The 14,148-nt window shown below is 47.3% G+C and overlaps 5 protein-coding genes across 5 annotated transcripts; 3 read left to right on the forward strand and 2 right to left on the reverse strand.

Moving 5' to 3' along the window:
• Positions 1-148: 148 nt before the first annotated feature.
• On the forward strand, positions 149-1,276 carry EV420DRAFT_1647601 (uncharacterized protein; the record flags this gene model as incomplete). Its single annotated transcript, XM_060478054.1, has 5 exons — positions 149-438; positions 485-725; positions 784-964; positions 1,015-1,201; positions 1,252-1,276. The coding sequence occupies 5 exons, from the start codon at positions 149-151 to the stop codon at positions 1,274-1,276; spliced, it is 924 nt and encodes a 307-aa protein (XP_060326274.1).
• A 2,650-nt stretch (positions 1,277-3,926) lies between these two features.
• On the reverse strand, positions 3,927-4,478 carry EV420DRAFT_1567970 (uncharacterized protein). Its single transcript, XM_060474148.1, has 2 exons — positions 4,005-4,478; positions 3,927-3,948 (listed from the first exon to the last, which is right to left on the reverse strand). Exons 1-2 carry the CDS (start codon positions 4,337-4,339, stop codon positions 3,942-3,944), a joined length of 342 nt encoding a protein of 113 aa, XP_060326275.1. The 5' UTR covers positions 4,340-4,478; the 3' UTR covers positions 3,927-3,941.
• Positions 4,479-5,089: 611 nt separating this feature from the next.
• EV420DRAFT_862850 (Alpha/Beta hydrolase protein) lies at positions 5,090-6,696 on the reverse strand. The gene is made up of 7 exons (XM_060483781.1): positions 6,429-6,696; positions 6,374-6,379; positions 6,294-6,323; positions 6,066-6,232; positions 5,705-6,011; positions 5,441-5,656; positions 5,090-5,387 (listed from the first exon to the last, which is right to left on the reverse strand). Exons 1-7 carry the CDS (start codon positions 6,569-6,571, stop codon positions 5,354-5,356), a joined length of 903 nt encoding a protein of 300 aa, XP_060326276.1. The 5' UTR covers positions 6,572-6,696; the 3' UTR covers positions 5,090-5,353.
• Positions 6,697-8,878: 2,182 nt separating this feature from the next.
• EV420DRAFT_1276029 (putative hexose transport-related protein) lies at positions 8,879-11,231 on the forward strand (the record flags this gene model as incomplete). The annotated part of the gene is made up of 18 exons (XM_060467938.1): positions 8,879-8,997; positions 9,051-9,091; positions 9,141-9,179; positions 9,230-9,285; positions 9,333-9,414; positions 9,467-9,568; positions 9,624-9,670; positions 9,720-9,760; positions 9,787-9,892; positions 9,945-10,073; positions 10,122-10,151; positions 10,208-10,233; positions 10,283-10,330; positions 10,384-10,484; positions 10,537-10,609; positions 10,662-11,013; positions 11,068-11,130; positions 11,178-11,231. 18 exons carry the CDS (start codon positions 8,879-8,881, stop codon positions 11,229-11,231), a joined length of 1,509 nt encoding a protein of 502 aa, XP_060326277.1.
• A 670-nt stretch (positions 11,232-11,901) lies between these two features.
• On the forward strand, positions 11,902-13,995 carry EV420DRAFT_1567988 (uncharacterized protein). The gene is made up of 11 exons (XM_060474149.1): positions 11,902-12,353; positions 12,411-12,476; positions 12,531-12,675; positions 12,713-12,753; positions 12,804-12,929; positions 12,986-13,048; positions 13,105-13,173; positions 13,224-13,285; positions 13,337-13,397; positions 13,454-13,515; positions 13,568-13,995. The coding sequence occupies exons 1-11, from the start codon at positions 12,283-12,285 to the stop codon at positions 13,804-13,806; spliced, it is 1,005 nt and encodes a 334-aa protein (XP_060326278.1). The 5' UTR covers positions 11,902-12,282; the 3' UTR covers positions 13,807-13,995.
• The last annotated feature ends 153 nt before the right edge of the window (positions 13,996-14,148 follow it).

A 14,148-nucleotide genomic window follows, 5' to 3' on the forward strand; every position in this document is an offset into this window, starting at 1 on the left:
AATACTCCTCGAAAAGAGATTCTTTGTACGTGAAAAAATATTTGTTGCGTGGGCTTCTTGAGGATCTGATTTATATATGTTCAGTTGGGATAGCTCGATATATGCACCACCTCCATTCCTGTACTTTCGAATTCGACATCGTTCGCTAATGGCACTCAAAAATGACAATCCAAGAGGTTCTACTATTCCCAGCGACCATAAGAATGCAGTCGCTAGCCCTGTCATAGGTACACCTCCCCACTGGGCAGACTTTTATCAACTACCTGTCGAGAACGATATCATAGCCGGCACGGAGTGGATCTATAGCCTATGGGCAGTCCTTCACCGCGCAGTTCCTCCTTCGTATCATGCTTTCACGGAGCTGGATGAGACGTCTAGAGAGTTGTGTAATCTCCTCATGCAGTCCCGTCCCGAAGACGAGTGCTTACCCTTCAAATTGTGAGTGCAGGAGTATGTCTCTTTTCTTTACCTGACACGGCTGCAGTATCATCAAGGCGCATACTCGAACAAAAACACTTCATGCTATTTACGAGATCCTCGAATGCCAAGGGTATCTTCAAAGCGTCTGCCCCACGCTCATCAACGACATTCTTCAGGAAATCCAGGCCTGCGACTCGGACAGTGTAACATTCAGTGCCGATCTTCGTCGTCGATGCAAAATTTCTGGGCCCATCTTGGAGCACAAGATGTGGTCACTGCAAAAGGTGGTCATTAGACAGCACCGAGTCAGCCGAACCGTCTTTACTTCAATCATGCGACGCTCATCTCTTCTGATTCCTTTAGAATCTCAACTTCAAAAATCACGCTAGGTTTGTCGACTATCTCTTTCGGGGCTTGTTGACATTGGCTCTTGCGTGTGCACTTTTGGGATTCGTCTGGTCCTTTTTCGGTATAGCTTCTGATTCTAGAATCATCAACTTGATGTATCTTGTTCTTTCATTCTGCCCTTTGCTGGCGATGATAAGTATGTGTTTTCTAACACAAATAGTCACGTCGGAGCTCAGTTTCGCCTAGCAAGCAATACAAGTTCGTATGCGAGCAAAATTGTCTCCCGGGTTGACACCATGAATATGGACGCATTCAAGCTGATTTGGGCTGTGAGAGACATGGCAGGGCTGCTGGCCCTCATAGCCGAGTCCGACGCTTCACCACTGACCAGTGTGTCGCATGCGAAACGGTTCATAGAGGCTTTCGAACTTCGGTATGTTATATTTCCTTCCATTGGTTTTGATTGAACTAACGATCTGTAAGTTTTTGGGAGGACGTTCATTACTAACGGGTCTTCGGCGGTTCCTGCAGGGGTTGCCCGATTGGCCCGATAAAAACTTCATAGCGCGCGATTGGGATGGTCGTGACTTTGTCGACAACGTACCTTTCATCGACCACGATGTGCCGCTAACTCGCGCTTAGAACATCTTTCCGCGTATTTCTCGACTCTACTATTGCGGTGACTTGCATCCACACGACGGGCCTTTAGAAGAAGAATTTGCGGTAATGACAAGAACATGCTGACGGCCTTGTAATTGCACTGGTGCGAAAGAGGAGGCACGCGTTACTGTACACATTCCCGTCGGAGAACCAAATTCCTTTGCCAAGTATGAACAGGTGCACGCCGGGCAGATATCGTTCCCGTCTCCCCTAGGATCGTCTTTTTTGCTCGCCTCTTCTTCAATTCTTTAAAGATTCCTTATTTGCACGAGATTCAAGTAGTGAAAGGAATTATCTATTGCTGTGCGGTGTCTCGACAGGTGTTACAAGTTTATCGCTACTGGCTTGTTCTTTTCTGTTTGTGCTACTGGATTGGCACAAGAGCACAACAGTCGGTCCCACGAGAACCTCTCATAATGAACGCCAATACTCGCTCCTTCGGGTTCCCTACTATCCATATTACAGTATGTAATTATATCAAAGAAGGCAGCCAGAAGCAGCGTGAGTCTGAGGCAGAGTAATAGACCTGACTGTTCCCGACGCCGTTCAACCACGTTTAGTCGGGTAACCACCGATATCCACCAAAGATCGTGGCCCGTTTTACTTAGCGTATTTTCTTGTCGCTATTATGAGATACCGAGCCAGAAACTTTCGTATAAAAGCCAGCGAGGGTATTACGTCCAAGTCGGAAAAGGTCCAGAGCACTGTTGCGGTACCAAGGGTGTCCTGTCGATGAGCCTGTGGAGTCTTGGTGCGCATCCTGATCTTTCATGGCCTGAACTTTGTCCGCGAATTCCGATAGAGTCTGGACCTTTGACCGCATCTTCCATAGTTCTACGTCTCCGCTCATGAACTAGAACTAAACTTACTACAGAAATCTCACGAAAAAAGGATAACATACCGAAACTTGGAAGTTGTCCAAAAACCTCTTTGCACGAACACGCGAGACGTCAGACAGTTGTGAACCCTCCGACGAGTCAGCAACGAGGGTGAGAAACCCGCGCATGTCCCTCCAAGCCCATACAGACCTCAAGACCGTAGAGTATAGCTTGTAAAGAGCGCAATTGGTGTTGAACAAGTGTCCAGATGCGCCCGTTACTGAGGACCGAGAGTCATAAGCGCCCATAAAAATCTGAACGAGCAGGCACATACCCTCATATAGCAGATGGCCGGTGAGATAGGCAAGACAAATGCCCCGAATAGATAATTCCTCAGAGATGGGAAAGCAAAGACAGGCCACGATCGTCACAATGAAGAGGGCGAGGCTTAACACCCCCAAGCACGTTGAGAGATGATGCAAGGCCCGACGAATGTTCTGCGGGTCGAAGTCCTGTATGACGCATAAGCACAACGACTGAAGATAGGATGTGTCTCCACTTACCTCGTGTTGCCTACATATTATCCTCTCTAGTTTCCACGTCTCCCACTCGATAGTCAAATTCGCTGCCTTGCACCGATTCCGCAGACTAGCACTGAAAATCACGCCACTTCCAGAGTCGATTTCTCGGGAAATTTCGCGAATAAGCTCGTAGCAGGTATCGCCAAGACGCTGCTCGCAATCCAGGATAGTATCGACAGTGCACAAGACTCTTGTAATATGAGGGCGGGTGAAGCTGTAGTACACGTGGTAAACGGACCGTTCCAACTTCCAAATCAGTTACTTACGGCCAGATGAGGATATCCCGAAAGGAGGGTGACCAGACGAGATGAATCAATTCGGTAGCTGCGGATTCAAAAAGTTCGGCAGCATGATAGAAACAACGTTCTTTCGAGGAATGGAGGATGTACCACAAGTATTCGATCCAGCGTGTGTCGATGATGCTGCCGCCCTTGTTGGGTATCTGATAAAAGTCTGCCAAATAGTCATCGTGATAGGAAGGCGTGAATGAGTCGATGCAGTAACGGTGGTGGTGGTAGTAAAATTTAAAATCAGAGCTCAAGTTTGATCACGTGCAGAATTCACCTCGGGTATTAAATATTAAATATTACTAATTAGCCTGGTGAATAGATAGTAATACAGAGTAATACTGGTTCCAGTACTCGTAACTGTAACTAAATACAGTGGTGCAATTACATGAAATAGAAATATTCGAAGAGAGATACTAGCAAGCAATGCGCCCAAACCAACCTCCATTTCTCCTCCACGTCCAAGAATTACTTAGTCGAATCGGCGGAGGCAGGAACAGATACAATGTCTATTGCGTCACTGGTGCTCTTGTACAGTCCTATCGTTACTGCAGACCCTTCCAAAGGGATAGATGCCAATCATCACAATATCAGAGTGTCGGGGATATTCAAAGAGAATCAACGAGGTGCCGAACCAGAGACTTTCGTGTACAGGCGAGTCAGGAATGGCCGGAAAACGTCCAGGGCACTATTTCGATACCAATGACATGCCACCGACGAGCCTGAGTCTTCGCGCGCATCTCGATCCTTCATGGCCTGAACTTTATCCCCAAACTTCGATAGGGCTTGGACCTTGGACCTCGTCTTCCATAACTCTACGCCTCCACTCATGAACTAGCAGAACGAATTCACGATGACAGCATAAATTTCACCAAAAAGGGATGACATACCGAAGTTTGGAAAGACTCCAAGAACCTCTTTGCGTGCGAGACATCAGACAGTTGCGAACCTTCCGACTCAATAATGAGGTTGAGAAACCCACACATATCCCTCCAAGCCCATACAGAGGTGAAGATTTCCGCACGCACCATGTTAACATGTCTGGCGATGTCAGACATGTACACTCCTGTCTGGCATCCTGAACGAGCATGAACTCAGGCCTGAAACATCCGTAAGCAGGCGCGCACATACCTTTTTGCGCCAGAAAGCCCAGAAGAAACGCCGAAGAGAAACCACGAATCTGGCCTTCCAAAGAGACCGCGAAGAAAAGCGAGGCTACGAGCATCAAAAGTCCAATGGTCAAGCATAACACCGCAGAGCCCAGATAGAAGCGGGTGTAAATGGTACACAAGCCTGCCGGATTGAAGTCCTGTTATAGTACAAAGCGTTAGCACAAAGGGAAAAAAACACGACGCTACCAACCTTGTGCTGTCTATACATCACACTCTCCATCTTCCACGTCTCGAATCCGATCCTCAAATTCACCGCTTTCCGCAGACTAGCACCGAAAACCACACTACCAGAGTCAATTTCTCGGGAGATGTCGCGAATAAGTTCGTAACAGGTATCGCCGAGGCGTTGCTCACAGTCCAGGATGGTGTCCATGGTGCACAAGACTCTCGTAATATGCGGGCGGGTGAACCTGTATACGTACGTATTAGATGAAGATAAAAAAGGGGTTCCAGGCCTCCTACTTACGGCCAAATGAGGATATTCCAACAAGACGGTGACCAGACAAGATCAATCAACTCCATAGCTGCGGATGAAAACATCTCGGCAGCATGATATGAATAAGGATCTTCGGCATGGAGGACTCCCCACAGGTAATCGATAAAAATCGTATTGATGCTGCCATCGTTGACGGGTCACTCATAGAAGTCAACCCGGTGGAAGTAACCTGTAGAATTGTTATCCGACATCTAGTGTATGCAGTATACAGTGATGGTGGTAAGAATCTAGGCAACTGCCAGCCTGAGTCTCAGTAAAGAACTCGATCACGTGTAGTCTAGCTCCGATATAAATTCAAAATTTGAGGATCCCGTTGGGCAGTTGTCACGTATTGGATTCAATTAGAGACGTCGCCAAAGACATCCGAAAATCACTGGAGATAGCATGGGCCTCGTGTATAGTCAATGTATGCTCGCTAACGCTCGCAACAAGTGGTCTTCCCGAGATGCTGGTCTTGATCCGACACCTGATAAAGTGTGTACTACGTTGTGGTGACGCTTTGACCGTTGAAACTCGACAGTGGATAACAAATGTCATCATACCCGCCTTTACACATGGTTAATTATACTGCTTACTCCAGGAAGTCCCTCAAAACGCGAAGATACCTATAAAAATGAACGTCAGTCCCGTCTTCGTGATCAAAAATCAAACGACACACCTGTCCTTCTCCTCATACATACCCGTATGTGTACTATTCACAAGCGCAACCCGCTTGATATTCGGAACTTTCAAGAGCCACGGCGTAACGGCAACTTCCTGTACCTCGTCCTGCGGGCTGCTGATGTACAGCGTCGGATACGAGATCTTGTGTAAGATATCAACGATCGACCATGTCTTCAGGTTACCAGTGACGTGGAATTCCGATGGTCCTTGCCTGTCTTCCAGTCAGATGAAGATGAAATGAAATGAAAAGCCCGCTCACATGGCATTGTACACTGTCGGATTCACCATGTACGCCTTGTAAGACGTTATGAGGTCCGTAGGCCACTGGTCCAGGGTGAATACATGCTTCTTCATAAAGATCATCGTCCCTTCTTGGTACTCCTTCGATTGGGTCGTACCCTCTTGCTCGTGCTTCCTCAGCATGGCCACAAACTCTGGAGGGAACCTGTCGAGCAGGGAATCGATCCCTTCTTGGTAGAGCTCCATCGACGCTGGGGCGTTGAGGATAATCAGGCGGCGCAGATCCCTTGGCGAGCGCGTGGCGGCGTATTGGCCAGCGAGCATACCTGCAAAGATAAAAAATAAACAGGTGATGTGCGTTAGAATCAAACTGTGCGCACCTCCCCATGATTGACCTAGGAGATCAAAATGGTCGGTGATGCCCAGTTTAGCGAGAAGGTTGTCGAGCTCGTCCATGAACAACTCAGGAGTCCAGAACTCCTTCGGGGCGTCGTTAAGGTGTGTTGATTGACCATTGCCTAGCTGGTCATAGAGTACGACTGGGATCCTGAGCGCATATAGTCAATATATGCGGAGTCTGTGGAGTCTGTGTCACGACAGATACCAACCCAGTAGTCTCTGTTATTTCCTTGTGGACCCTAATGACGTTGTCAGGCTTGGGAGAGAGAAACGCCTAGGAGAAGCCTACAGCATGCTTCAGAACAGTCAGGCATGCGTTGATGTCGCAGTGAAATGATACGTACTATTCGTGGGTGAATCCTGGCCCTCCATGGAGAGTAACGAGAGGGACCTTTCCACAGTTGAGGTCGCCGAGTACCTTGTACCACGTCTTGTAGCTGTTGGGGCCCACCGTGAAGTCTACTGTGCCAGTCGTTTCGGGAGACATGGTATAATTGATACTACTCAGTTTGCAAACGTGATGCTTTGAGACATGACGAAGGCAACGGCCGCAGTGTTGTGCCGGTCAGCGACTAGTCGCAAAGTCACGGACAAGTCATTAGTCACCGAAAGGCAAGGCATTTTTTGCCCTGAACCTTTCCCACGGCCTTTGCGTGACCTTAAAAGCTCCGGTCCAAGTCCGGTCTCGCCCCAGCGAATTCATACTCCGCGATAGTAATGTTTTGACAACGACAGTATCCATTTTCACCAGCAAACTTGATGACACACCAAAAAAATGAAATTTCAGCCGAATTTCTAATTGTCCAAAACTAAATAAGAAACTGGTGAGATACCATATATAGGTATGCGCCCTCTCCCGCCCTAAGGCGGGATGAAGCGGGATACCTATATATGGGTGTTTCTTAGTTTTGGAATTAGTTTCTGACAAACAAAAACTCGGCTGAAATTTTACTTTTTTTGGTGTGAAAGGCCGTGAAGATGGCAGAAGAAATTTAACAAAGGAGTTACTATTAGCATAAAGAAACAAGGCCGCGCGTCGAGCGCCTCTGTCGTGTGACGACATCAGACGCTTAGTAATACTAATAGTCGCGCCCTGAAAGTCCGGGCAAAAAATGACTTACTGACTAGTCGATGACTAGTCACAAGGGCACGACTGTGACTTTCCACTTTCGGTCACTGCCCTTCCAACACTGAACGGCCGAGACAATGTTACATCGAAATCGCTCTGCGAATCACGTTAATAACTTGTTTCGAAGCCCATTGGCGGCTGGCGCGAACACTCACGAACACCATTCAGGAAACTGGAGAGTGGAGGATGTGTTGAAGTAGTATTTGCGACATTCAGATCGTTAATGTCGTCCCAGCCCTAGCAGGACCCTGTCGCCGATTTTTGAGGGATCCTGAGATCATGGCGTCCCTGTTCCCAATGGCAGTGACGCGTGTCTTCCGTACAATCGATGCACGCAAATAGGATCTGCTAGGAAATTAGACAATGAAAGGTTCTGGTTTCGAACGAACCACGTTGAATACGGCTCCATACGCTTAGACGTGCCAAGGCTGTCGTCGCGCTCCCTGCTGCTCGTTATACATAGCAACCCATTCAACATGACACGAGCGTCGGATAGAACCAGTCTTCCCTTGCCCTGCTCTGTCCCAACCTTCTCATCGCCAGGCGTCCAAATTCGTAGGTAGTTAGAGAAATCTGAAATTAAATATGGCAGACTTTCTGCCGCATCTTCTGTCGTATGCCCAGGGGAATATTAAGAGAGACGCGTTTGCAGCAGTAAAAAATTTTAACAAGAATGGAGCGTGGGAAAAGAACCTGGTTGCCCACGAGAGGTCGCCCCCGGGCCGGCCAGCCTTTCATTCCAACCTTCAGATTCCATCCTTCAGTTTGAAATCCTCTGCGCATGCTCTGCAACAGTCTAACTAGTTTTCTTCATACTAGCACAATCATGCTACTTGAAATACTGCTAATATTGTCAATAGAAGTCTCTCCAAGGGTTATATTCAACTGTGTAATCTCCATGTGGCGGCCAGCCTTGATAAATTTACTTGTGAGTAAATCTTTCCAGATTTTTGGTTTATCCCTGATTATTCCGCTCACATTCTTACAGAAATATGTCTCTAGATACTTACAATAACGCTCTATGTCATTAAATCCTTCTCATTCTCAATGCAAGACACAGTTTGGATCTAACTTTGTATGCAAATATAAGTTTCATGCTCACAGCTTCACAGTACAACTCGGAACTCCATGTCATAGCTTATTACGGCCTCAGTAGTGACTTCTCGAAGGGGGAAACGCCATGAAGACGCGACGCTTCCTTGCAAATGCACAGTCACTAAGCACATTGCTACCTCGGTGAGCTATGCTTCCTCTGCTTCTGATTGCCGTGACTTGGGCGAAGAGAAGGCGCGCGCAGTACAGGCTCTCAGGTTATCACCATTCATATACCCCTCCCGTGCCTGATCCAATGTACATCCGTGGGATTGCCTTTACGCTGTTCTTCGCTACAAGAGTTCTATTTCCTTGCGAAATAAAGGATATTCGAGCATGTGCAGTCTAATCGAAGTTCGACATCAGACATAATACCCCTCCATATCAGATTCATCATGCAATATCGCACTTATCCCGTGTTCCGTCTGCCTTCACAATTAACTCCTTCAGTCCTTCGGCAACAGCTGCATATCGCGTGGGAGACAAATCCCAGGTCACCGTCCTTCACCCCTCCTCTCTCCACTCGTGTCAGATACGTGTCGTTACTAATCTGATGAGCACACAACCTCCGAGATGGACAGAGCTGTGGGTCTCTTCTCTTTCTTAGGCGGTGCCCAACGGATCGTTACAAGGACCAATGCCTACGACAGATTGAAGTGGCACGAAAACCGGGGCATGTTGATTCTGTACTTGTGCGTTTGTTTCCCCATAGAGTTGCTTTCCTTCAATTTGGCTGGAAAATCAGCTTCATCTCCATCATTTTCGTCGGACAAATCTTGAATGGATGTAAGTCCTTTCATACGATCTGCCCTGGCCTGTAATTTCAATGCCATAGATGATGGAACTATCCTTTCCGGCCTTCAGGCTCTTGATAGTGCGCACGCATACAACTAAGGATCGCTCGTAACTTACGGACAAGTGCAGAATGGAACGAAGATCTAGGATATCCAATTTCGAGCGGCATTGGTATACTAAACGCGGTAACTAGAATTATTCCCCCATCTATCGATCCTGATTTTTTTCTTAGATTTCCTATATGACCGGAATATGTGCCGGCCCCGTAGCCTCTGTTATTGCCGACAAGTGGGGGCGCCGATGGTGCCTACGTCGTGAGTCATATCCTCATTCTTCTTATTTTCTCTTGATGGTATCCTGGCTTAGTTTATGGCATCACAATGTGTGTTGGCACCGTCCTTGGATGTCTTGCTGGCCTCGAGACCGTGAACGGATTCGCGCTGTTTGTCATTTCCAAGGGTATCATTGGTTTCGGCAGGTCTAGAGTTCAGTCTCGCATTACTTCGGCTAATCATCGTTTAAGGACTGGCGTCATTTATGATGACCGGGCAGATCGTTCTTCAGGAAATCGTTAGTTACTGCTCGCATTATTCTTCCGATGGCAACTGAATTCATGCAGACACATCCGAGAAACCGGCCAGTTATTGCTGCCCTCCTTTGGTACCTATTTTATTCGACGCAGCTAGTCAAAACTCTTATAGCCTTGACATAGCCGTCAACTGGACAATCGGTGTTGTCATGGCATCGTGGACGGTTTTCGGAACGTCGCATATCTCAAGTTCTTGGTCTTGGGTAATATACTCTCCTACGTTTGATCTCATGGACGTTCTCACTCTGTTTATAGCGTGTCCCGTATATGATTCAGTTGCTTCCTGCTGCGTACATCCTAACTGCAGTTCAATTCCTTCCGGAGACTCCGCGATTCTTGATTGCGCAAGGACGAGAGGATGACGCGAAAGATTTTCTTATAAGGGTAATCCCTTCTCCGTTCCGTTGAACTCGTTTCTCATGTTCAGAATAGTACCACGCTAATGGGGATGCTAAAGATGAGGTTTGACCTGTCCCCCAATTCTCATTGACCTTCCAGTGATGTGATTTTTCTTGCAGCTGATCCAACTCGAGTTCGAAGAAATGTAAATTCAACGTTTCCAACTTAAAAGCGCTACTGAAACTCTAACATAGGAAAGCGTCTATTGAGCTCGAAAAGGCAGCTCGGGCGGAAAAATGGAGGTCCGTGAAACCTCCAGCAGCATGTCAATCTGCATTTATTTCTTTCACGACAGTAATATACTAGCGATGAAGGGTAACAAGCACCGCCTCTTCCTTGCGGGTCTCATGACCTTCCTCCCTCAAATGAATAGCTCGGCGATCTTCGACTTTTACTGTAAGTATAATCAAAGCAAAGCCGATGTTATGGTTGCTGATTATGTTGGTAGATACTGTGGTCCTCAAGTTGGTCGGAATCACGAAGGATTCCACCATTACAGGAATCGCTTCTGGCTTGAGCATGTAGATGGATTCCTCGAATCCAAGCGCCATTGAAAACTGAGATCTTCTTTAGGTCCAGCCTTGTCGCTCAAGTCGCAGGCGTTTTAACACTCAAGCGCTGCCGTCGCCGCCCAATGGTTCTGTACACATGGCCGTACATAATCGTCTGTCTCGTCGGAATGACAACCTGCGGGGCAATGTTTGAAAAGAGCAATGAGACTAACAGGCATGCTGGTATTGCATCCGTTGCGATGGTCTGGCTCGTGAAGATCCCGAGCGGGTTCACGACTCCTTTGTTTTATTCCTATCCTGCGGAAATCCTGACGTATAGTATTCGTGGAAAGGGTATGGCGGTGTGGAATACAGTTAATCAGGCCTTGGGATGTTACAGTGCGTACGTCAACTCGGTTGCTCTGGATGCGATGGTGAGTTCCACGGGCGGTATACTTTGCAAGAGCCTTGACTGATACCTGTGATAGGGCTGGAAATATTACTGTGTCTATATCCCTATCCTATGTGTTCAATGGGTTCTTGCCTACCTGGTGAGTAGCTTCTTTTGAGCGCTAGCATAGCTAATAAGTGCTTCCAGTTCATGGTGGAGACCTACGGGTATACGCTAGAAGAAATTGCGACCAGTCTTTGAGGGAGAATCAGCGGGTGTCAACCTGAAGAGGCTCGATGGGGCGATGCTCAAACGCCGAGTATCAAAGGGGTGGGAGACAAGCCAGAAGGATAAGGATGCCGACGTTCAGATAATGAATGTCTGAACTTCAATTGCAGATTCAGTTCTGAATGTGCGCAAAGCATATGTACGTACGTATTTCGGGTGCTGCATTTATTGTTTGCTTCTACATGCTACCAATATTAGCCTTTGATCGTCGGCGACTTTAGTACTTCAGTTATCCTCGCCGCAACATTAACAGGTGGTTATTTCGGATCGCTTCCTCCTTTTACTTGCACGGATGATTGGTTGTTCTAGCTTCAGCAAATGTCACGTCTTTTTATCCTTCAAGACGCAATGTGTAAACCCTACAGTAAATGTATCCCCCCCTGCCATCCTCTACTACAGAAGCTATCTAACGTTCCCTGCTATCTAATATTCCCTATCTCTCATTTCCGTTGAACCCTCCACCCCTCAATGCCAACGAGCGGGATATCTCAACAGGTCAACAGGAAGTGTATTCCGACCGGAAGGACTATATTCCGGCGCATGCCCAGAGCAACAATTATGCTGGAGGTTGTGATGAGAATCTGGTGGCATTGGTGCGTTATTTCGATAACATTGTAGACGCGGCTTGACTGATAACCAAGTAGAGGTGTGAGTAGGTTTTGGGCCCAGCGAATTAGACTTTAGTCCATGTTCAAATTACAATTGTCGCAGGGAGGCAAATTCCCCACACACGTGCCCCTTTCTCCTCTGTACCCCGGGCTCACTGGGAAAGACAAGAAATTCCGGGAATACATATCAACTGAGTCAGTATAAGCTCGTGAACACGAAATTTCGACTTCCTTCCACCCAGTTCAGTACCATTTTTTCTCTCCTGGTAACAATGTGCCTCGGACCTCCTTGGTCGATCCTCAGGTCCCGCCGTCGTCCCGGATGACCTAGGGATAAAGGGGTATTGACAACAGTTCCCCCCTTACATGTCTATTTAAATTCATGGAGACCGCTGGCCACCTCAGCTATCACCGCAATGACTTCCAACATCCCTCTTTCGTTGGAGACTATCTTGCGTCTAGGGACTATTGCGATTTGTATCTACGAGTGAGTATTTTCTTCTTTTATTCACGCCTATAGCTAATTGTCGTTTCCGAGCTTTAGTTACGTCCGCACTCTTCCCGCAGAATACAAGTTCTGGCGAGATAAAGGGCCTCAGATTCGACTCAAGTACGTTATTCTGATATCTGTTTCTCTGGGTCTAATGAGATGCTCCTTTATTAGTCTCGTCCTTTTTGTCCTCATTCGCTATATCAGTATCATAACATTGATTGTCAGCAATGTCGGGTACTTTTCGCACTCGTTTAGCAAAAAAGCTTGCAAGAATTTCTACATGGTTTCCGTCGTCATGAAAGGTCAGGACCACCATGTTCTTCCCTTGAGCCTAATTCACTTCGCCATTCTAGTCCTGCAGACCTACAATATGCCAGTTTATCCTTGGGATTCGGTGAGTTCTAGATCGAAACTTACAACCTCACGCGCTGATTTCCCGACTAGATCGTACAGCATTTCTCGACGTTCTCATCGCATCAAAATATTCCTCGTCGTCTTTACTGTGCTTATTACGGTATTGGAATGGTTTACGAACCTGTACGGTCGTATCATGATCCAGACTAACGGAAAGTGCGTCGTTCCTTCTCTTCTTCGAATTCGAATCTAAGCAAGGCAATTTTCGACAGCTGCACTTCCGGCAATGATCCTTCAAAGTTGGTCAACTGGACGTTCTACATTTGGGCTATGTTGTTCGTCGTTTTGACTTGAGGCTTTGATCCTTCCGGTGCTGATTTCGCCCTCTCAGATACGACATAGCAACTCTAGGGATATCCACCTACTACCTTTTTAAGGCCAGTGCGAACGGACTATCCTCGTGAGACCTAGGTTCTTGGATTGTCCTTCTCGTCTGACCTTCGTGTATAGAATGACCGGTCTCGTGAAGGCCATGATTGTCGATGGATTGGGATACATCTTGGTACTCACAGGTGAGTGGTATGCATATCCTACCGCAATTGTACTTACCTAGCCCACCATAGTGTCGAATACGTTGAACCTTGTCCTTTATCGAGCTTCCAAGCTCGACGCTCAAGCTGCTGCGTAAGTATCAATATCACATATCCTACACAAATGCACGCTCATCCCGCCAATCGCAGTGCAAGCCTCGGATTTGCATTCACCTGGATCATGTCTCAAAATATTCTTATCAAAACCCGAGGTGACTATTCACTTACTCTACGCAACGGTTGTCGCCTAACCTACCAATTCAGATGCGGGTATGCGCTCCATGAAATCCAGGAACCCCTCTAGCGGACGTAACAACGCGTTCTCTACTAGCCGATCGGATGATCAGACAGCTGGAGGTCCGGTGACGACCAAGGGTGGTATAGAGCTCGAGGTCCAGGTCCGGATCGATCGCGAGCATGATAGTGGCGATGGGGGCAGAATTCGATGGGACGATGCGAGGTCGGATTGGGAGAATCAGAAGGTGGGCGTTCTGGCGAAGTAACAAGTATTTCTTCTTTTAATGGGATCGAGAGGTGTGTACGTGTAATCTTCTGGGTAATGAACGGTATTTATTATTAAAGGGTACGGGGGATATTTATCCGCGATAACGTTGTCGGAAAAACCTTTCGTTGAACCCAGAAACGTTTTCCTTTTTACTCCTTTTTCACCATTATATATTCCGCGTTGATATATAGGCTAAGATAGCAATTTTGATGTATGGTGCGTAGATACGATGATAGCAGCTTCTGAGACATGATAGGGCACGACGCTGCTGTTAGTACGAGTTGAAGCCCGGTGTCCAGTGATGGCACGCTCCAGGACCCCTGATTATTCCCCCAATGGT

The sequence above is a fragment of the Desarmillaria tabescens genome (genome assembly GCF_030435595.1).
Source record: "Desarmillaria tabescens strain CCBAS 213 chromosome Unknown EV420scaffold_43, whole genome shotgun sequence".
NCBI classification, from domain to species: domain Eukaryota; kingdom Fungi; phylum Basidiomycota; class Agaricomycetes; order Agaricales; family Physalacriaceae; genus Desarmillaria; species Desarmillaria tabescens.